General features: G+C 46.5%; 1 protein-coding gene across 1 annotated transcript in view; it reads left to right on the forward strand.

Moving 5' to 3' along the window:
• Window positions 1-21141, forward strand: part of LSM14B (LSM family member 14B) — a gene marked incomplete in the record, with an annotated part of 815052 nt that overhangs the window by 152134 nt on the left and 641777 nt on the right. Inside the window, 1 exon segment of the mRNA XM_044090355.1 lies at window positions 9363-9476. Coding sequence (XP_043946290.1) covers window positions 9363-9476 — 114 coding nt within the window.

Below are 21141 nucleotides of genomic sequence, written 5' to 3' on the forward strand. Positions count from 1 at the left end.
GAGGGGCTAAGAACATAAGACTGCCCTGAAGAGCACCAACTTGGGACCTCAATTTTGTTTTGGAAAAACTTGCACTACTGCCCTTTGAGAGCTTTTTCAGCTGATTTACAATTTTTATGGAAAACTGCCCTGCTAGCAATAACTTCAGCACGAAGAGTCTCAGAGCTACAGGCCCTAATGGCAGTGGAGCCTTTCATCATTTTGCATCAAGACAAGTCTCTTTACGAACTAACCCTTTATGCCAAAGGTGGTATCCAGTGTGGCTCTAAACCAAACCATTAATTTACCCACCTTTTATCCAAACCCCCAGAATAAAGGAAAGGCTCCTACACTCTTTGGGCATTCACAGGCAATTGTTTCTACTTGGACAAAACTAAGGATCTGAAGTAGGAGATTCATTTGTCTGCAACCTGTGGGTTATGGATCCGATATCGGATCCGAACCGGCATGGTTTACCAGCTATGGATCCAAGCTCTCAGCTCCTCCCCTCACCCATAATGCCCTGCTCTACCCTCATGACCTCAGATCTCGTTTGCCGCGCTGGTGACCAGATTGTGTTTCTAAGCTCTTCAGCTAAGTGCAGTTTTATTAGTCTTTAAAGTACTAATTTTTGAAGTTGTGTAAAAGTTGTGTGGAAGTGTAGGTTTCCCTATTTAATTATACTTTTAGTGTTTAAAATTTAATTTTACTTATCCCTCCCCTCGCTGGTAGCCTAGTGTGTGTTTGGGCCTGTTGAGTGGTTTTTGTTACTTGCTTTAACTCTAGTTTAAGTAACCTTTTTTGCTTTTGGGATGTCTGAACAACCCAAAGCTATGTTCTCCAAGTGCTCAGTGTGGCCATAAGTTTTCCCCGGCTGATGGCCACACTCGGTGTTAGATGCCTTGGGGTTGAACACCTCACTTCTGGATGTTCCATTTGTGCAGGGTTCAACCCCAGGGCATTGAAGGAGTGGAGGTCCAAGCTTGTCTTGGCGGGTCTTTTGCCACCGGACTCTGCTCCGGCCTCCGCTCCTTCGGGGGTAACCGTTTCTACGGTTGTCTCCTCTCCGGCTCCCCCTCCTCCTCCTGGGACTCAACCTCCCTGTAGTGGTTCGGAGGAGAGGGAAGCTAGAAAGGACTGGAGGGAGAAGCACCATAAGTGGCGGGCCGAGACCTCTGTTTCGGCCCCGCCAGCCAAGCGGGCTTCTCCTCCGGCCTCCTTGTCTGCTGGCTCTCCCCTCCTCTGCTCCCGTCTCCTGTGTGTTTTTCACCGGGACCTGTGGAGGAGACCCGATCTCCATCGAGGCTATCGAGGAGGTACTCAAGGCCTACCTCGGTAGCCTCGTCGATCAACTTATAGCCTGTCAGACGCTGATCTGGACCGGATGATAAGGTTCATCCAGGCCCAGATGCAGATGGGAGTGCTCTTGCCTCCCCCCCCCCTTCCTCTGGGGGGGAGCTCAACCCCTTTTTTCAAGCAAATTGCTCCTTCTTCGACCCGCTACCTGGGTTCGGAGCAGTTGGAGCAGAGCAGCTTCGGAGCCGGGGGTGGGTCAGCGCCGATGGTACTTCGGATCCGACCCTGCCCTCGAGTGCTTCGGATCTGACCTCTCGGAGCCTGGATCTGAGCTTCGGATCCAGGGGGATCAGTGCTCCTTCGGCACCGTCTGTCGGAGCGCACTGTCCCTTTGGATCAGAGCGCTTCGGCGCCGGCTCCGATCCACTCCTGATCAGAGGGGGAGCAGATTGTCGGATCCTTTGGTCGAGGTCGGCTCCCCTTCGGCTTTTGATGTAGTGGAGGGCCCTGTTGAGGGTCTCCGGACCCCCGGCACTTGCTTCGGCTCCGTCCCGTGCTCCCTTTGCACTGGGTCAGGCTTCCACCATCCGGCCCTTGGGACAGCCTGCTCCTGTGCCCCAAGCTGTTCCCCTGGAACAGGTTACTGTTTGCGAGGACTCCTCTTACAGCCCCCTGGAGGATGTTTCCTGCAAACATACGTGCAAAAGGAGGCACATTGACTCCCCCGAGTCTCTCACAGACACTGATTTGGAGGAAGGGGAAGGCTCCCCACGGTCACCCCCCGAGGATGTCTCATTTGGAGACATCATGGAAATGCTCTGCATAAGGGGGGGGGGGGGTCTGCCCCCAAGTCTTCCTCGGACGAGTCTGTGTTGGAGGCATTTGAAGCGGGCCAGTCTACCTCTTGGGTGTCCCCTCCTGCCGACCCCCTGGTGGACCTCATTACCACCAGGGCGTAGAAGGAACCGGACACTGTGGAGCCAATCCCTAAAAGGCCCGACCGTATTCTCAGTCCCCCGGCTGACCGTGCCCATTGGAGAAAGGGGCCTCCGGTAGATGCCATGTTGACGGCGGCGGCCACCAAGAGGTAACTTGCTCAGGAGAGTCCCTCAGTCCATCCCCCGAGCAAGGAGTCTCTGATGGACCGCTTGGGGAAGCGGATGTTTAGTTCAGCGACCTTCTCTGTAAGGGCGCTGAACTATCTGGCACACGTGATTAGGATGCAGTGCGATCTTATTAAATACGCTGCATCCCCCTAGAGTCCATGTCTGAGGAGGACAAAGTGCTGCACTCCACCCGCATGGCCACTCAGGTCCGTCACAAATACCTCTATGTGGCTACTCTCCCATGCTACGGAAGGTGCCGCTAGAGCTGCAGGGGCAGGCCTAGTTACTAGATGTCAGGCCTGGCTCCGTCATTGCGATTTCTCAGCCCTCGCAGCAATCCCAGCCTGCTCCGGACAACCAGTCCTTCTGTGGCAGAGGACAGGGAGGATGCCGCCCTAGGGGCAGAGGGGCTCCCAGGAACTTTGGGTCCAGAGAACCCTTCTCTGAACTGCCCGCGCAGCAGCCCTGAGGGGTTGCCCGGCTGCTCCACTCTGGAGGCAGTCGGGGGACGTTTTTCGGAGCACCTGGCGGCATGGGAGTCCAATCAGACTGCTGGGTTCTCCAGATCTTATCCAGAGGATACCGTATCCCCTTTCTTCACTTGCCAAAATTGAAGTCCCTCCCTGACGTTCCACCCGGTCAGTGGGAGGCCGCATTGGCAGAAATTGGCCATCTGCTAAAGAGCCATCCAGCCCGTCCCCCCAGACCAGATTGGATCAGGGTTCTACTCCAGGTTCTTTTTAGTGCCAAAAAAGACTGGGGATCGAAGACCAATTTTAGACCTTTCACTCTTGAACCTGGCAGTTCCCAAGGAGAAGTTCTGAATGGTCACGCTGCAGTCTATTCTCCCCCTTCTGGGAGACTATCACTGGATGTGCTCCATAGACCTCAAGGATGCGTACTACCACATACTAATGGACAGGCGCTCCAGGAGGTTTCTCCACTTCCGGCTGGGAGCCAGTCACTACCAGTTCCGGGTCCTTCCCTTTGGTCTCACCACAGCCCCCAGGGTGTTCACCAAAGTATTAGCAGTGGTAGCGGCCCACCTGAGGCTTCAGGGGGTACAGGTCTTTCCCTACCTGGACTACTGGCTCCTCACCGCCCCAAAAAGGCATCTACTACTATTGGCGCGAGACTCCTTTCTCCATCTTGCTCCCCGTCTGGGCATCACTATAAACACAAAAATCCAACCTAGCACCCACACAGTTCATAGATTTTATAGGTGCTAGGTTAGACACAAGAAGATTAAAAGCCTTCCTCACTGCGGACAGAGTTCAAAATCTGCAACTCCAGGTGCGGGCCATTCTCCACTCGAGCTCAGTTCTGGCGGAGTTTGTCCTGAGGGCTCTAGGGTCCATGGCAGCTGCTATAGCGCTTCTTCCTCTCGCCAGGTTCAATATGCGCATCCTCCAATGGACACTCCTAGTCCAGTGGTCGTATCTTGCTCTTCCTATGCATCATCCCATTGCGATCAGCAGGGCTTGCAAGCGGTCCCTCCTGTGGTGGCTACACTCTCCAGATCTCCACGGAGGCCGTCCATTTTATGCTTCTCCCCCTCGCCACAGTGACCATGGACGCCTCCCGCCTCGGGTGGGGGCATTTTGCAGGCCGGACTGTCCAAGGCACGTGGAACGATTCAGAGACCTTACTGCATATCAACGTTCTAGAGATGAGAGCAGTGCTCTTAGCGTTGCTAGCACTTCAGGCCTTTCTTCCCTTGAACAATTGCGATTCAATTGGACAACATGTTGGTTGTCTGGTATATCAACATGCAAGGAGGAACCAGGTCTTACCCTCTTTGTCGAAGCCATGAGAGTGTGGGAATGGGCAATCTCCACCAACCGCTTTCTCATAGCAACGCATATTCCGGGTCGGGCCAACATCCTGGCGGACAAACTCAGTCGCACCATTCTCACCCCTTACAAGTGGTCTCAATACTCAGGTAGCAGAACGCATCTTCGCACGGTGGGGAACTCCTTGTTGCGATCTTTCTGCCTCTCCCTCAAACACAAAGTGCGCAGTTTTTTCACTCTACCTCCTCCTAGAGGTTCCCCAAGAGACGCTCTGGTGCATGCTTGGCCACCCGGTCTTCTTTATGCTTATCCCCCCTTGCCTCTGATGCTCCAAGTTCTTCAGAAAGCCTCTCGGTTGGGGTGCAGAATGATTCTCATTGCTCAGTTTTGGCCTCGACAGATCTGGTTCCCCTTCCTAAGGTCTCACTCTGTAAGGTCTCACTCTTTGAATCCTCCTTGATTCTAGATCCCATTCCGGATCTGATATCTCATCCATCCCACTTATCTCCTCCGAACCTGAACAACCTGAAGCTGACCGCTTGGCTGCTCCAGTTCCACTCCTGATCAGGACTCCCGGTATTTCGTCCCCTAAGGCCATCCTGGTGGCAGCTCATAAGCCATCCACTAGGAAAGTCTACCGCAGCAAGTGGAAACAGTTCTCGTTGTGGGCAGAGCGGAAAGGCCTAAACCCCTTCACAGTTCCCCTCCCTTTGGTGCTTGATTTCTTAACCACTCTTTAATGATGGTGCCAGCAGTTCCACGGTCAAAGTACAACTTGCGGCAATTTCCCATTATCACATTTGTCATGACTCCAATCCACTGTCTGCCAAGTTGGGAAAGATTTTCCTTAAAGGTACTTTTCTTCTCGGGCCCCCTGTAAAGCAAGCGGTTCCTCCTTGGGACCTTTCCTTAGTTCTCCAGGCCTTGACCGCCCCCCCTTCGAACCGGCGGCTACGGTAGATCTGAAATTCTTATCTTTCAAGACCGCCTTCTTAGTAGCCATTACTTCGGCCAAGAGTTTCAGAGCTTCAAGCATTGTCAGCTAAACCTCCTTACTTTGTCTTTCATCCGGACCGTGTTTACCTCAGGACCAACCCGTCCTTTTTTCCTAAGGTAGCTTCTGAAGCAAACATTAATCAATCCATTAACCTCCCTGTCTTTCCTAAATATGAAAACAAAGGTGAATACAAGCTTCACTCCTTAGATGTTCACAGGCAACTTAGATTTTATCTAAACAGGACGGCTGGTCATAGGCAATCCGACCAGTTCATTTCCTTTGCTAAATTTAATTTGGGCAAACCAATTTCTAAAGTCTCATTATCTCGCTGGATTTCACAATGTATCTTGGCTTATCAAGCTTCGGGAAGGCCTGCACCGGAGAGTGTACATGCCCATTCAACCCGGTCAGTTTCTACCTCGGCAGCCTTTAAGGCTAAGATTCCTCTAGATATTTGTGCAGCAGCCACGTGGGCTTCATCTCATACTTTTATTTCCCACTACAAGTTGGATCTTGCATCTAGGGGTAGAGCATCCTTTGGCTCCGCGGTGCTCCGGAATATCCTTCCATGATGGCCGCCCAAGATTCAGGTAGCTGGGGACTCTGTCCCACAGGTTGCAGACAAATGAATCTCCTACTTCAGATTTAGAAGTTATGTACTCACCATAACGTTCCATCTGAGTAGGTGTATTCATTTGTCTGCAACCATCCCACCCTCCTATCCCCCTGGCCTTTCAGTTTCCTGCATATGTTACCCTTTTCAGGGTGTTCTTGCTGTTGGCAAACTCGATCTGAGGTCATGAGGGTAGAGCAGGGCATTATGGGTGAGGGGAGGAGCCGAGAGCTTGGATCCATAGCTGGTAAACCATGCCAGTTCGGATCCGATATCAGATCCATAACCCACAGGTTGCAGACAAATGAATACACCTACTCAGATGGAACGTTATGGTGAGTACATAACTTCTAATTCAGAAAATCTGATCAGCTTTGTATCCTATGCTGCAGGATCTCAAAGCCTATATCAAAACAGACCATTTCAAAATGGATAGGACATTGTATCTGTCTCTGCTACACACACCATGGGAAACCTGTACCTGGTAACATTAGGCCTCATTCCACCAGGGCTACAGCAACATCAGCCTTCCTCAGAGGGGTACCAACCAAGGATATTTTGGAAGCTGCAACTTGAGTTCAGTGCACACCTTTACCAAGCACTACCACTTGCCTCTACTCAAAAAAACTGGCTTTGCCACTGCAGTTTTGCAGGGCCTACTAGCTTCTTCAAACCGTGTTTAGTACCAACTGCCCAGCCTTGGCTTTGGGATTCAACCCAAGTGTGATGACTGCAGCAGTGTAACACTATGAACATAGTACAGTTTTGTACCTACCATAAATGTAGATGTTAGTTCATAGGTTCATAGGTTCATACTAGGCTATCTGCCCAAGGGCATTTATAAGCCTAGCCCATAGTTATGTGGCTTTCGCCACCCCTTTAGTTTGAATAAAAACTATGCCTATCATTTTGCTGTGCCTCTGCTACACACACCATGTTCACACTTCTGCAGTTCAGGTTACCCTCCCACCTTCCCCTCTTCTTACCTGGGTTTTATCTGTAGCTCCCCATTTATACAGTCTCAAAAATGCATTTCTATATGGTGTATTTGCTTACAGTTGTAGCTATTTTCTACTTATGCAATTTACTTAGGATTATGTATTGCCTTCCTGTTTGGGGGCGCCTGACATATGGGGCAAGAAAAACTGAAGAAAATGGCGTCTGCTGCCTTTTTATACCCCTGTCGCACTGACGTCAGGGAAGAAGTGAGTGCAACAGACACCGGGCCAAGACTTTGGAAGTCGGGCTGACTGCAGGACCACCTGACTGCAGATAACCCAAGTGTGATGACTGCAACAGTGAACACAACATCTACATTTATGGTGGGTACAAAACTGTACTTTTTTCCTTGTGCAAGAATGTTCCTGTATGCTTTCTGTTAGTAGAAAGGATTCTCTTGAAGATTCAGAAAGCCTAGTCACAGATTGTGGTGACTTCTCTAGCCCAGGCAGGTGTGCTTCTCACTCTAAAGGTGGTTGCATGGGGGGAGAATAACAAGCTTACTCAGTCTAGTCCTACTTGCACAGTACATGAATCTTCACCCCACCTGACTGCTTGGTAGGATTTTAGGTTCTGGTGTATGGTATTGAAGGAGGCAAAGTAAGCTTCTGTATTGGTAAAGAGAATCTTTTTCTTGGACTGACTGGAGCAAGCACACTCAAGGCTAGTGCATCTCTGGTCCTACATAAGTTACTACCCTGTGGCCTGTTCACAGATTCATTAGTCTGTCATTTCAGTATATCTGCCTATGGATCCCCTTGCAGTGTACTGTCTTGCAAAGTTTGTAAAAGGGGTATTGCAGCTGCTTCCTAAAATATTTCTTTATCTTTTGGGGGGGCTCTAAACTTTGCTGTGCTTCAGTCAATCAGACTGACTTCCCTGGCCTCTGCGGAGGAGTGAGTTACAAGCTCTTGTGGTGAGTGAACATTTTCCACTGGTATGGTTTCCTTGAACTAGTACCTTATGCTTTCAGTGGAATTCTGTTTACTCTTTCCTAATTTTCCGAACTTGAAAACAAAGGTCAACTATGGTTAGTCTACATGACACCTAAGGTATGTCATTAGGAACTCTGATCTTTTGGTAAAATACTGCTACTGTCTATTTCAAAGTGGATGTGTCATCTTAACAGAACTATTTCGGGTAGGGATGAGGCCTACTCTGCCAGAGCCTTGTCATCTGTGGCGCATTAGAAATAGTTTGGATGTTGGCAATCTAGATGCAGGACCTCTGGATACCTTTTATAGGGTGGTATAAACTGCTAGCCCCATTCTTCAGTGTCTGTCAGGCTCATCCTTTACATTCATAGCTGATTTAGCAACTGCGTTAAGGCTTCTGCAGCAGTAATCTTAATCATGCGATCCTTTATCCCCTTATTTTTGTATAATTTTGGTGTGGGTTTCTTGAAGTTCTAACAGGATTGGCCCTAAAAATATTTAGTTGGTGCGCAGCCTGACTAATGTAGGTGTATGGAAGGTTTCCTGAAGCTTTGAAAGCGGACTCTGTCCTGCCAAGGTTACTGAGCAGTATTCATTGAAATATCCACTATTATGGCAAGTTTACTTGCATGACTATTTTGTACCCTAAAACTTCCTGTGCTCAATTTTATCCTTTGTTTTGATGGCGGAAGATTATCTAATTTTAAGATGATGGTCAAGGCAAAGTTCTGCAAATGGAATAGATGCATATCCCTTTTATACTAGTCTGGCATGTGCCAGTGATGGACACCTCATGGTAATGAATCCTGAGCTTTAGTAGGTTGACTGCACAAAGAGCATTTGCAGGAAAAGTCCCTGATATGAATGATCCTAATGGCGACCAATTTATGGCAAGTATTCTCCAATTCTACTTCCAGACATTTTATAATAAAGCTTTTGGTAATGCACATTTGAGAGCTGCACTTTCCAAACAAATATTTGTATGATCCATTGTTGGAGTTAACAGCCTGCTAAGCACAATCCTTTTAGAAGTTCATATCCTGCTTTGAGTGGGCTGTAACTTGGTTAACCTGCACCACTTGCTGTCCCATCTTGTAATGGAGTTTTCTGACTTGAGATCTTGGGAGTAAAAGGCAAGAGCTGGGGACTGCAGTTTTCCAGTGCAGTGTTCTGGCACTCCAATAACTTGGATCACCAGTGAGCTAGTTAAGTGAGCATGGTGCACATGGCTTATAAGTGGGTGCAGGTGCCTGACCTAGCACTTTCCTGGGTGACTTGCATGAGTGGGGTCTCTGTCCCCCCTGGATGAAGGGAGGTGCTAATGACCAATGGGGAGGAAAGGTTGATAACTTGAGCAATAGCAAAAAATTGGTGGTGCAATCAGCAGCAGGTATGACTACTTTCCTGTTGATGGTACTCTTGCAGTATTTAAAATCTGCCTATGACTGGAAAGCCTAGTCTGTTCAGTGTAGTTTGAGTTGTGTAGCTAAAATGTTGCAGTCCACTTTGCATCTCCTTAGGATCCATCAGTTTCTGTAAGTCTGGTTACAAATTGTTTTCTACTTCTCTAATGTGGGTGTGGCCCTTTTGTTTTGATCTTACTCCTGTGGTTTTTGCTTCATTTTCTTTCTGCTAACCTTATAGAAAGGGCTGTTAGCCCACCAGTTTCTACATCTGCTTCCAGCCTTGGTTCATCTCTGCAGTCAACCATTTCAGAGCAGAACACGACTAAGCTTCAAAGCCAGCTGCCTTCTCAGGGTAACTGCCTTTTCAGGCAATTCAGTATGCTTGCTAGATTTGCATGCCAAGTGGTGTTTTGCATGTTGCTTAACAGGCATTAAGTGTGCATGTTTAACATTAGTTCATTGCCCATGTTAATGGGCAGCTGTTAATGGGCAGCTGATACAGGTAACTCACTGGCGAACATGCATTATTTGCAAGTTACTTATCTTCCTATGGTTCTGTAATGAGCACTGCTACAGAGTAAGATCTGTTTTTAAAATTTTAACGCCCATTGTCAACGTGTGATATTTGCAAAGTAATCTAAATTGATATCACAGCCACAACTTGGCAATCTTTGCTCTAAACATGGAGATGTTTACATTGTAAATAGCATTTCTAGCTGTGGTGTAGCCCTGGATAATTGAAAGAGGTACGATTGGTGCTGCATTGTGCTAGTCTTTGACCTTTTGGTGACTTTCCACCTCTCAAACTTGTATTCCTTTTTAACTGCTTTAGGATTTGTAAAGTGTTTACTTTCTGCAGCTTTATGTAGTCTCAAGATGTCTGTAGTGCTACAGTATAAAAGCAGTCTGCACAAGACCCTAGGTAGCATCAAACATTGAGCATGTAAGACTGTCCATTTCCATTCATTCTTCAGTGTATGGATTTGGATAGGACTGTCGTTACTCTAGCTCCTTTCCTACCCACAATGCACCATGTCTAACTTTCCACAGATCTTGTTTTGCACTTTTGCAACCAGCTGAGTTTGCTGCTCAAGTGATCGCTTTGAGGTGTTAACTTTACCCTTGCTATCTGTTTAAATCTTTCTTTTGTACTTTCCATTGAGTTTTTGCTACTCTTATCTGTCTTTACTCTCCCTTGTACACTTGCAAGTGTATTCTAACAACTGTTAGTAGGCCTTTCCTACCACTGCAGTTGTATCCTTTTAAAAACAAATGCAAGCATTTTCTCTGCCCTTTCCTTCCTCTGGAAGTATTTAATTGGTTACTGCTGGTATAGCCATCTTGGTTATTTGATACCTGGTTCAGATCTTCTGTAGCTGTCAGAAAATGTACAGAATGTGAGCATATAATTCCATTTACTGATGCTCTACTGTTTAGGGGTCTGAGCACCTATACCAGGAATGTGATATCTGTAGTGGGCTTAACCCCAGTGTGCATTCCAAAGGAGAAACTTTTATTGCAAACTCTTTACCCAGGTTCTCGTAGTCTAAGGGGAAATCAAAGGACAGTCAAGGCCAGATTTTCTGATTCCATGGCTTCAGCTTCTTCAGAACCAAAGAATCAGACATTTGTGGGGATCTGACCATCCTCAAATCCAATTGGGCATTTTGTAAGTCTTTCCTCAGAACACTCTTTATCCCAAGCCACTGCCTCGAACTCTGTAATAGTCCCATCCAGGGTGCCCTCCACCTTTCTGGAGCAGCACCCAAAGTTTACTTCAGTGTCTGTTCCTGCAGAAGCCTCACTAAGGCAGATGTGAAGGATGAGCTTCAGAGCAATTTCAGAATAGAGCATTTATGGTTCTACCTCCCTCTGGTCGGAACACCGTCCAGCTACTACAACAACTCTGATCCAACCTGTGGTGTTGGTCATTAGATCAGAGCATTCTGGGCTCTTCTGTCTGATCCAAAGACTGCTTTGTCTTCAGATCCATCTGTTTTGAGTGCCCCAGCTCAGACCTTTAGATCTGGATGGCTCTTGGCGCTGAAGCTTCCAGGTCAGATCTGGGGGATAGTCAGTCAGATTTTCAGAGCAGTGTCTTTATCCTTGGGAGCTTCAATATTGGACAGCTCAGCTGCAGCTTTCATCTTGAGTACAGCTGTTGGAGCAGCTGGAGGTGGCAGGCTAGAAACTTCCTTTCTTGGCTCGCTTCTCTCAGAATTGAGTGTGAAAAGTGTTTTTCTGTGCTCCAGCAGGTCAGGCAGGTCCTATTCTTCAGATCCACCCTCTGCATCTCTATTAACTTTGCACAATGATCCTCTGCATTCTACACTGGGACAGCCAGCCCAGAGTTTCCAGACCACCCAGGCAGGTATTGTCATGTCTTAACTACTTCCATCATCCCACCAAAGTCCCTTAGATATGCAAGAGGAAGCACTTGGACCCCCCCCCCAATCTGTCAGAGGATACTTAATTTGAGGGAGAAGGGTCTCCCAGGTTACCACCTGATGTCTTATTTGGAGACCTCCATCCTTGAAAGTGGTCAGTCTGCACAAATCCCAACTCCTGAGTCAGTATTTCTGGAAGCTTTTGGGACTGGTCCTTCTACCCCTTGGGTTACTTCACCCACTGACCTTATTGATTTGGTGTCTAAGCAAGTGTGAATGGAACATGATGAAATTGAGCCAATCCCCAAGAGAAGACAGGGTTCTAGCTCCACTGGTAGGAATAACGTGGACTAAGGGAGTACTGGTTAATGTAGTTGTGGCAGCTGCTACAGAAGAAACTTGCAGAATTCCATTGTCTATCCCCAACAGAGAATCTAGGGCTCTGGACAGATTTTGGGTAGAAAGTATATGCTTCAGTGATATTTGCTCTCTAGTTGCTGAACTATTTGGCACATTTCAACAGATTACAAAGGGAGTTTAATTCTACATGTAAGTGCCCTCCAGATGCATTTGAGGTTTACTTCCTACTGAGTCAAATATTGCTTCATATTTACATCAGTGGTTCCAAAACCATGCTATACAAGATTTGTTATTGAAGCAAATGGCAAAACGCAGCTGCATCAACTGATCTGTCTAGTGCAGGTAAATGGATATTAAACTTTGATTTATACTTTCCCCATTCTAAATTTCAACATCAAAGTAACAGAACTCCTTAGTCTAGTATGAAAAGCTCTGCTAAATGAATAAAATGCTGCTGAGAGTGTACGAGTGGTTGCCAAGAACACGTTTACAAATTACTGTGACTCTTAAAATTCAGTAAGATCTAGAACATAAATATTACCACTATAAAAAAAGTTTGCCATTTTTACTTAAACCCTGTGGTTCAGAGATTCAAACATTTCTTTGAAATGTGAGTACATAATCTGATTGTCAAAAGGCTTAAGTTCTGCCTGTTGGAAGTTAGTGCAAACTTCCTGAGCTCCATTGGAGTGAATGAGTTAAAGAACTTTATTCCCTTTCCAGGGCAACTACTGCAGAATCTAAAACTTGTGGCCTCAGTTGGCTACCTTTCAGAGTTCATCTATGAGGTTCATCTCACATGCTGCAGGAGGTACCTTAAGGGCTCTGCAAAAATCCAAGCACATCCAGGGAAATGCCTGAACCCACAGCCCTTTAAGTCCTCTTTCAAAGGTCTTTGACCTTCCTTTGACCCCACAGGGTCTTCCCATCCTTCACACCTAGAGAGCATTTTCAGTAGGAGTAAGTTTTCAACCCCACAACTGACCTTTTCCAGGGACCAGTGGGGAGGTGGAAAGATGTGGTTCAAGTGTCTGTTTCAAAGACATGGATAGAAGTAGTCCCCCCCTACCCCCTGGGGCAGAGGGGGAGTGATGATGGTGGTAGATGTCTTCAGTGACGGGCCCACAACTGAGGGTCTAGAGATGCCATTTTCAACTGACCCTTTCAGTGTTCTGAAAGGAGGCCCAATTGCCTTCCTCTGTTGGCAGTCAGGGGCCACTTATCTCTGCACCAGGAAGCTAGGCTAAATTTCAAGGATACTTGGTGCAGGGAATCCTTTCCAGATGTTCCCTTTTTCCTTCCACTCCCATTATGTAGAAAATCGCTGATCTACCAAAGGAGGCAGCAGCACTAAAAATACAAAAGCTGCAAGCTATCAGAGGTTCCTCCAGACCAAAAAATCTGGAACTTGAGATTCTTGTGCCAAAGAAAATTGCATTGGAGACTTCAGATTTTAGTGTAGAACAAATTAGTTTGACATACCAAGTTCAGGAAGTTCAGATGTTAGTGTTACTGTTGCAGTAATCACATTTATCTGCCTCCAGGTAGCCCTCATTCTGCCCGAATACTGGAGACCTAGTATTTCTGCATCGGATGGTGTCACTTCCCTGTTGTCAGGGGTATAAAAACAGGCAGCAGATGCCATTACATCAGTTTTTCGTGCAGACGAGGAGGCCCGAAGCAGTTTGCAAATGCCAGTTGGCTGCTACCTGAATTTCATTTTAGAGCAGAGTAAACCTGAAGTCTTCTAAAGCCAAGTACCCTGCTGGGGATCTTTCTTGCTATGTCAGTTAATTGTCTTGCCTGTGGAAAGCAAATACCTGAGATGGTCATTCTTACTGCATCACCTGTTTAGGCCCAGACCACAACGTCCCTCACTGTCTTGTGCTTTGTTTAACCCCCGAACCTTTAGTCGTCAGGCTGTTTGTCACTAAATTCTTGCTCTATTCTGAAATGGCTTCGGTAAGCCGTCGACTACTGATTTTTCTGAAAAACTTAAGGATAAAGACCCCATAGGTTCAAAACTGCAGATGCTTCCAGTAAGCTAGTCGCCAGTCTGCTCGTACTCAGTGAGGCACCTTTTCAGCCCCTGATTTGTAGGCCTCTGACTCCCATTTGGAGTCTGGTATGCTGAGAGATGCTTAGACTATGGAACCAGCAGATGTCTACCTTGGATGGGTTCAGAGCTGCTGTGCAGGCACTGGCTTCTGATGCAGTTTTTCACTCTACCCATGTTAGAAACTACATTTCTAACCAAAACTGCTCAGGCACCCATGCCACAAACAAATGCTTAAAATGACTGAAGACCTTATTACACTGATTAGAGGTAGTTTGCCTTCCCCTGCAAAGACCAAGAATCCCTTCAGGTTATACAGACCAGGAGTCCGATGACTGACCTTTCTGATTATGAAGACTTGCCCTTAGCCTATGAAGATTCAGATGCAGAGGAATCCATTCCCTCTGCCTCCCTTCCAGAGGATTTTTCTTTTGGTGAAACCTTGCATAGCATTTCCATTGGGGAATGCAGACTATCCTCAGTCCAAAGTGACTCAATGTTGAGTTGCCTCAGCACAGGCCTTTAGCTATACTCCCTGTCCTGGATGATTTTATGGAATCCAGTCTTAATCCTGACAACTACCTCCTGCCCCTACAAGACTGATACTAGAGTTTCTTTTAAAGAATCCTGCTGACCCAGAATTTCCCAGGTAGCTTAAAGGTATTAAGGCTACTACAGCCAAGAATCCCACCCCTTCGGACAGGGATTCCAGAGCTTTGGACAGATGGGGTAAGAAGGTATATACCTCTGCAACTCTTGCTATCAGGGCATTGAATTGCCAGTTTCACATGCTGAAATGCTAGCAACATGTTATGGAACTATTAAACAAAATGCTAACTTTCCAGATTGTGCAGAAAATAAAGAATTGCAGGAGCTTAAGCACTCTGCAAACAGTAAGCATACTTTGCAGTGTGGCTTTGATGCCCTAGAAGAATCTTGCAGTGCAGCAGTCACTGGATCTGTAATAAGACATGCTTGGCTGAAGACCTTGCCAGATCACTTCAAATCTAAATTACTAGACACTCCTTTGAATAAGAACTGTTTGGCACCAAAGCAGAAGAGGTTCTTAAGATGGAAGAAAGATAAATCTATGCAGACTGTTGAATTTCTAAAAGTGCAACCCCCTAGGTTCAGTAGGCATTGCCCTTTAAAACACTGGTCCTTTCTAGCCTCCTCCAGGCCTTCCCAAACGAGACACAGGGGAAACGGACCACCTGGACTACAGTCAGAGTATGCAGAGATTTAAGCAATGGGAGTGCCCCCACCCCTAAAGCAGGGAGTGGTAAGCCACCCCCTTATGGAAAAATCTCAGACTTCACTCTACTGCCCAGCCCAATTGCTTTTGCCCCTAGGAGGAAATTTTGCCCTTCATGCAAAAAATGATGTCCATCACTCAGGACTGGCTACTCAACATTGTATCCCAGGGGTGCAAATTTTATTTCCATTCACTGCAAACCCCAAGCAGGTTTCCAGACCTTCCTCAACCAGTGGGCAGAGGCTCAAAACAAAGTACTTCCCCTGCTCTATCAGAGCTATTCAGCCTGTTCCAGTAGAACAGAGGGGTTAAGGATTCTGTTAGACTCCTAGTACCCAGGAAAGCGGGCTCTTGGTGCCCAATCCTGGATCTTTCAGTTCTCAACACCTTCCTGGTGGTACCAAAGTTTAAGATGCTTACCCTGCAACAGCTTCTCCCTAGGTTAGCCAAGGATGCCTGGTCAGCGTAGACTTAAAGCCTATCTGCACATCCCCAGTAAGTATCTGTTTCAGGGCAGGGTCTATGCATTATCAGCACTTCCCTTTGGCTTATCTACTGCACCCAGGGTATTCACAAAATGCCTGTCTCCAGCCATTGCATACTGCAGGCAGAGTGGACAGTCAGGAATTGCTGCTTCAGCACCTGAAATTTGTAAAAAGCCTTCTCACTTCATTGGAGTACACCAGCGAAAATCACAACTGGTACCCAGTCAAAAGGTTTTATTCCTGGGAGCAAGCTTGGTTGCAGCTTCCCAGATGGCATTCCTCACTTCAGAAAAACTGGTCTGACAGACTACATCAAACAAATGGTCACCAGAACCCAGCTATCTGCAAGAAAAATACTGCAAGCCCAGGGTTCATGGCCTCATGTTTACTGCTAATTCCATATGCAAGACTGCATATGAGGAAACTTCAATGGTACTTGGTCTTTGGTGCCAGCGTTCTCAGGTCCTGGAAACAGTGAAGTTCTATCTCGCCGTTCATTATTGATGGGTTTGGAGCAGATCCCTGTGCTCACTCAGCACCTACTGCAAAGCTCAAGGCCAAGTCCCTATCCCATGATGCACCCTGATGCACCCTGAGTTGCCCCAGATCTAGTTTGCAACTGATGGGTTCCTGATGGCTCAGGCCAGTAATCTTTAAATACTTTTACAAATATTAGTTTTTCACTATAGTAGATATTTAGATAAGCTCTTGAAGCTTCATCTATATAAGCTCTTGAAGCTTCATCTATATAAGCTCTTGAAGCTTCATCTATAGAGTTCCCTTCCCTATGTGCTGTTTCCTAGCTGTGTATTTGGCCTTTATGTTAGTGTTTCACTGTTGCAGTCCTGACTGTAGGGTTTGCCCCTGCCGGCAGCCCGCCCTCAGTCAGCCAGAATCCCAAAGTCTGGGTCCGGCGTCGGCTGTTCAACCATGCTCCCTGACGTCAGAGCGCCAGGAGTACAAAGCTGACAGCCGATGCCATCTTCTCCAGTCTTTCTTGCCGTGCGGTGATAGCAGTTTGCAAGTGCCGGTTGGCTGACTCCTGAATATTTTTTTCTGAAACTTGTCTGAAGATTTTCTTCTCAGCTAAGTACCCCGTTGGGGAAACTTTTTTTTTTTTCTTATTCCACTCCGATGTCAGAAAAAGTTAATTGTATTTCATGTGGGAAGCAAATACCTCAAGGATTTTCATTCTTACTGTATTCCTTGCTTGGGCCCTGACCATGACGTAGCTAGTCAGTTTTGTGCTAGATTCAATCAACGTACAGTTAAGCGAAGGTACGATTTTGCTGTTCATTACTTCGGTAGGCGCTTTAACTACAAAAGGTCGTCCGATATGGTTCCGGCTACCGGAGTTCACAAACATCGCAAGGATAAAGACAGGCCTCCGAGGTCCAAATCTGATAGAGCACAAGCTGAGCCAGCTTCAGGTTCGGCAGTCAGGGAGGCGCTTTTTCAGCCCCTGTCGGCTATTTCAGAACTGATAGCTGAAACTGACTCATGCGGAGCCAACCAGATATTTCTATTGCAGGACCTTCAGACAATGCTCCTTGGGACGGGTCCGGAGCCGCTGTGCAGGTACCAGCTTCCAAAGGGGTTTTCAGGCCTACTCTGCTTCTAATAAAGGCAAAGACTCCTAAATCAAAGACTGTAACACAGGCCTCTTCTGAACCAGCTCCCAAGTCACAAACAGTTACTCAAGATGGCGGAGGATTTATTTACTATGATTAGGGGTTCACACCCCCCTCCAGATAAAAGGCCAAGGCAGGATGTTTATTATGATTCCTCTGATCAGGTTTCTGTTTCCTCAGTTTCTTCTTCTGACCAGGAATATTCTTTCCCTCCTTATGAGGATTCTGATGCTGAGGAATCCATTCCTTCAGCTTCCCCCCCTGAGGATTTCTCTTTTGGGGAAACTGCATGAAATGAGGGAACATTTCCACTGGGAAGGACAGGAGTATTCAGAATCTAAGAAGACTGGGATTTCTTCTTCCCCAACATAGACCCCTGGCTATTCCTCCTGTTTTGGATATTGTGGATGATGCCTTTTTGGAGGTTAACTTAACCCCTGACTTTTCCTCCTGCTCCTGTTAAGCCTGATATTACAGGGTTCCTGATTCCCACCAGTTTTTATACCAGAACCCTTCTGCTGACCCTGAAACCATTTCTCAGGGTCCTAAGGGAGTTGAGGCCACTTCTGCCAAAAATCCCATTCCTACTGAAAATTATTCTCTATCCTTAGATGGGGCAAAAAAGTGTACACTTCTGCTACTTTGCCCATTAGGGCTTTAAACTGTCAGTTTCATATGCTGAAATACCAGTAATTTCTCGTCTGTTTTAAATCAAAAGCTTGCTTCCATTTCTGCTTGTGCAGATAAGGAATTACATGACTTATTGCATGCCACTGAACAAGTTGGGAAGCATGGTTTACACTGTGGATTTGATGCCTTGGAGGCTTCTTGTAGAGCTGCTGCCTCCGGCACAGTCAGAAGGCATGCATGGCTAAAGGAACAAAATTTGCCTGAACAAATTAAGGCTAAATTATTGGATGCTCCTGTTCAGCATAATGTTTTTTTGGATCAAAAGCTGAAGAGGTAATTAAGAAGATGGAGGATAAGGCGAAATCCATGCAAACAGATTTCTTACAAGTACAGCCACCTAGATTTAGTAGGAATTGGCCTTCAAAAAATTAGTCCTTTCCCACTTCAGACAGGCCTCAGAGGGGTAGATAGATGCTCCAGAGGAAGGCCTCAAACGCAAGCTTCTTATAGACCAAGACAGTGGACTGCTTCCACCCCTAGGGGAGGAGAGGACAGGTCACAAACTCAAAGGAAACAAACTCAATGACTCCCTCTGTTGGGCTACAAGAACGTCTTGCCTGGAAGCCCCTCTCTGAGGAAAACTCTTATCAAAATTGGACTCAAATAACCTAAGACAAGTGGGTTTTGGATGTGGTTTTAAGAGGTTACAAATTCCATTTTCATTCCTTGCCAAAGCCAAGCGGATGGCCAGACCTTCCAAAACATCAATGGACGGAGGCCTTAAACCAGGTGGAAGCTCTTTTGGCTATGAATGCCATAGTAGAACTGGTTCCACTTTCAGAGATGGGAAAAGGTTTTTACTCAAGGCTCCTAGTCCCCAGGAAGCAAAACTCATGGAGACCCATTCTGGATCTGTCTTAACACCTTTCTAGAGATTCCAGAATTCAAGATGTTTACTCTACAGCAGCTACTTCCAATGCTGTCCAAAGATGCATGGATGGTAACTTTGGATTTAAAGGAGGCATATTTACACATTCCCATCAGGCAGGATCGCAGAAAATACCTCTGGTTCAAGGCCGGATTGAGGCACTTTCAATTCTCTGCGCTGCCCTTTGGATTGTCTACTGCGCCCAGGGTCTTCACCAAATGCCTGGCTCAGTAGTAGCTTACTGCAGACTCTTTACCCTTATCTGGATGATTGTCTAATTCAGTCAGGCAGACAGCAAGGATGTCTTACTCTAGCATCTAGAATTTGTACAGAACCTCCTCAAGTTCCTGGGATTCTCTGTAAACAAAGTCAAATTTAACACCATCACAACAGAACTTTTCTGGGTGCTCTTCTAAGCACCACAACTCAGATGGCATTTGACATCCGAAAAACAATTACAGCTGGCTTCAACTTTCAAAACCTTGGCAACTTTAACTCCACTATCTGCAAGGAAATTCCTGCAGGCTTTGGGTTACATGGCCTCTTGCATCCTTCTCATTCCATATGCAAGACTACACGAGGAAAATACAGTGGTACCTAAAGTGTATGGTCTCAGCATTGCCACAGTTGAGACATACTCATCTCCGTCCTTCCTTGCCTTCAAAAGGAATTTCTTTGGTGGTCCAAGGCATGTGCTCTAAACAAAGGGAAACCCTTCCGTCTGCCTCCTGCCACTCAGATTCTAACCACAGACGCCCCGGATTATGCATGGGGAGTATTTTCAGGGCAACTGTCTGCAGGGCCTTTGGACAAGGATCAGAAGCACCTGCATATCGATTTAAAGGAAATGTTAGCTGTTCAGAAAGCTCTGGCCTTCAGGAATCTTTTACAACCAGGATAGCTACTAATACGGACAGACAACACCACAGTTGTGGTACACAAACAAGCAAGGGGGATCTCATTCCTACCCCCTTTGCAGACTAGCCATAGATCTGTGGAACACAGCTCTAGCTTACAATCTGGATCTTCAAGCTTTGTTTCTACCAGGGAAACCAAACTTCCTGGCAGACAGTGAGCAGAAACCTTTCGGATCCACACGAGTGGATGCTGGACACCAAAATATTCAGGATAACAGCAGTCTGGGGATGTTCTCACAGACCTCTTTGCATCCCATCTCTATCAACTACAGAATTTTTGCACCAGAACTTTCCACAGAAGCTTGGAAAGTGGATGCCCTGTCATTCAATTGGAGGAACCTTTTGAGATGTGCCTTTCTGCCTCTTCCTCTTCCATGGGTCTTATTGAAGATAAAACTGGACAAGCCCATGATCTTGCTGGCTCCAAATTGGCCTCTGCAGTTTTGGTATCCAACTCTTAAAAACACCCATGTCTGGAGCCCCCTTGGGTTTTACCTCAGTCTCTGAACCTCTGTCTCACCATCAGGGTCAGGTTCTACACATGTCAGAACTCTCAGCCTAGCAGCCTGGTTAATCCAGGGCCTTTTTCTTTCCTACCCAAGCAGGTTATGGATGTCATCTTAAAGCCAGACGTCTTAGCACTAGAAAATCTTATGCAGGAAAATGGAAAAGATTTTGCTCCTGGATGCAGGCTCCGGATTCTGATCCTCTTCTTCCTAACATTACCTTAATTTTGCTTTACTTGACAGATCTCTTCCATAAGGGTCTTTCTCTTCCATTAAGATGCATGCCTCTGCTATTTCTTATTGTAATACAGACCCTCCCATCTTTTCCCACCAGCTCATGAGAGTTTCTCAGAGGTGCTAAGAACTTAAGACTACCTAGCTCTCCTCACATTCCTGCTTGGGATCTCAAGTATGTTTTGGAAAAACTAACCTTGCCTCCTTTTGAGCCCGCTGCCTCTTCTGACTCCCAAGTTTTTATCTTGGAAGACCATCTTTAGCCCTAACATCTGCCAGGAGAGTTTCAGAGTTAAAAGCGCTTATGGCTGTGGTGGAACCTTATATTTTTCATCAAGACAGGGTATCCGAGGACTAATCCTACCTTCATGCCCAAGGTGGTTTCCAAAGAGTCTTTAAATAAGACTATCCACTTGCCAACCTTTCCCCACTCAAAATAAAGGGGAAAGGATCTTGCATTCCTTGGATGTACATAGACTACATTTTTACCTGGACAGAACCAAGGACATCAGAAAATCAGAACAATTTGTTTCTTATGCTTCAAGTTCCCAAGGTAAAGCCATTTCAAAACTGACCATTTCTAAATGGATTGCTCATGGAATCAGATTTTGTTCACACCATGGAAAGC

Source organism: Protopterus annectens, chromosome 12.part0 (assembly GCF_019279795.1).
Source record: "Protopterus annectens isolate FY-2018-M chromosome 12.part0, PAN1.0, whole genome shotgun sequence".
NCBI classification, from domain to species: Eukaryota; Metazoa; Chordata; order Ceratodontiformes; family Protopteridae; genus Protopterus; species Protopterus annectens.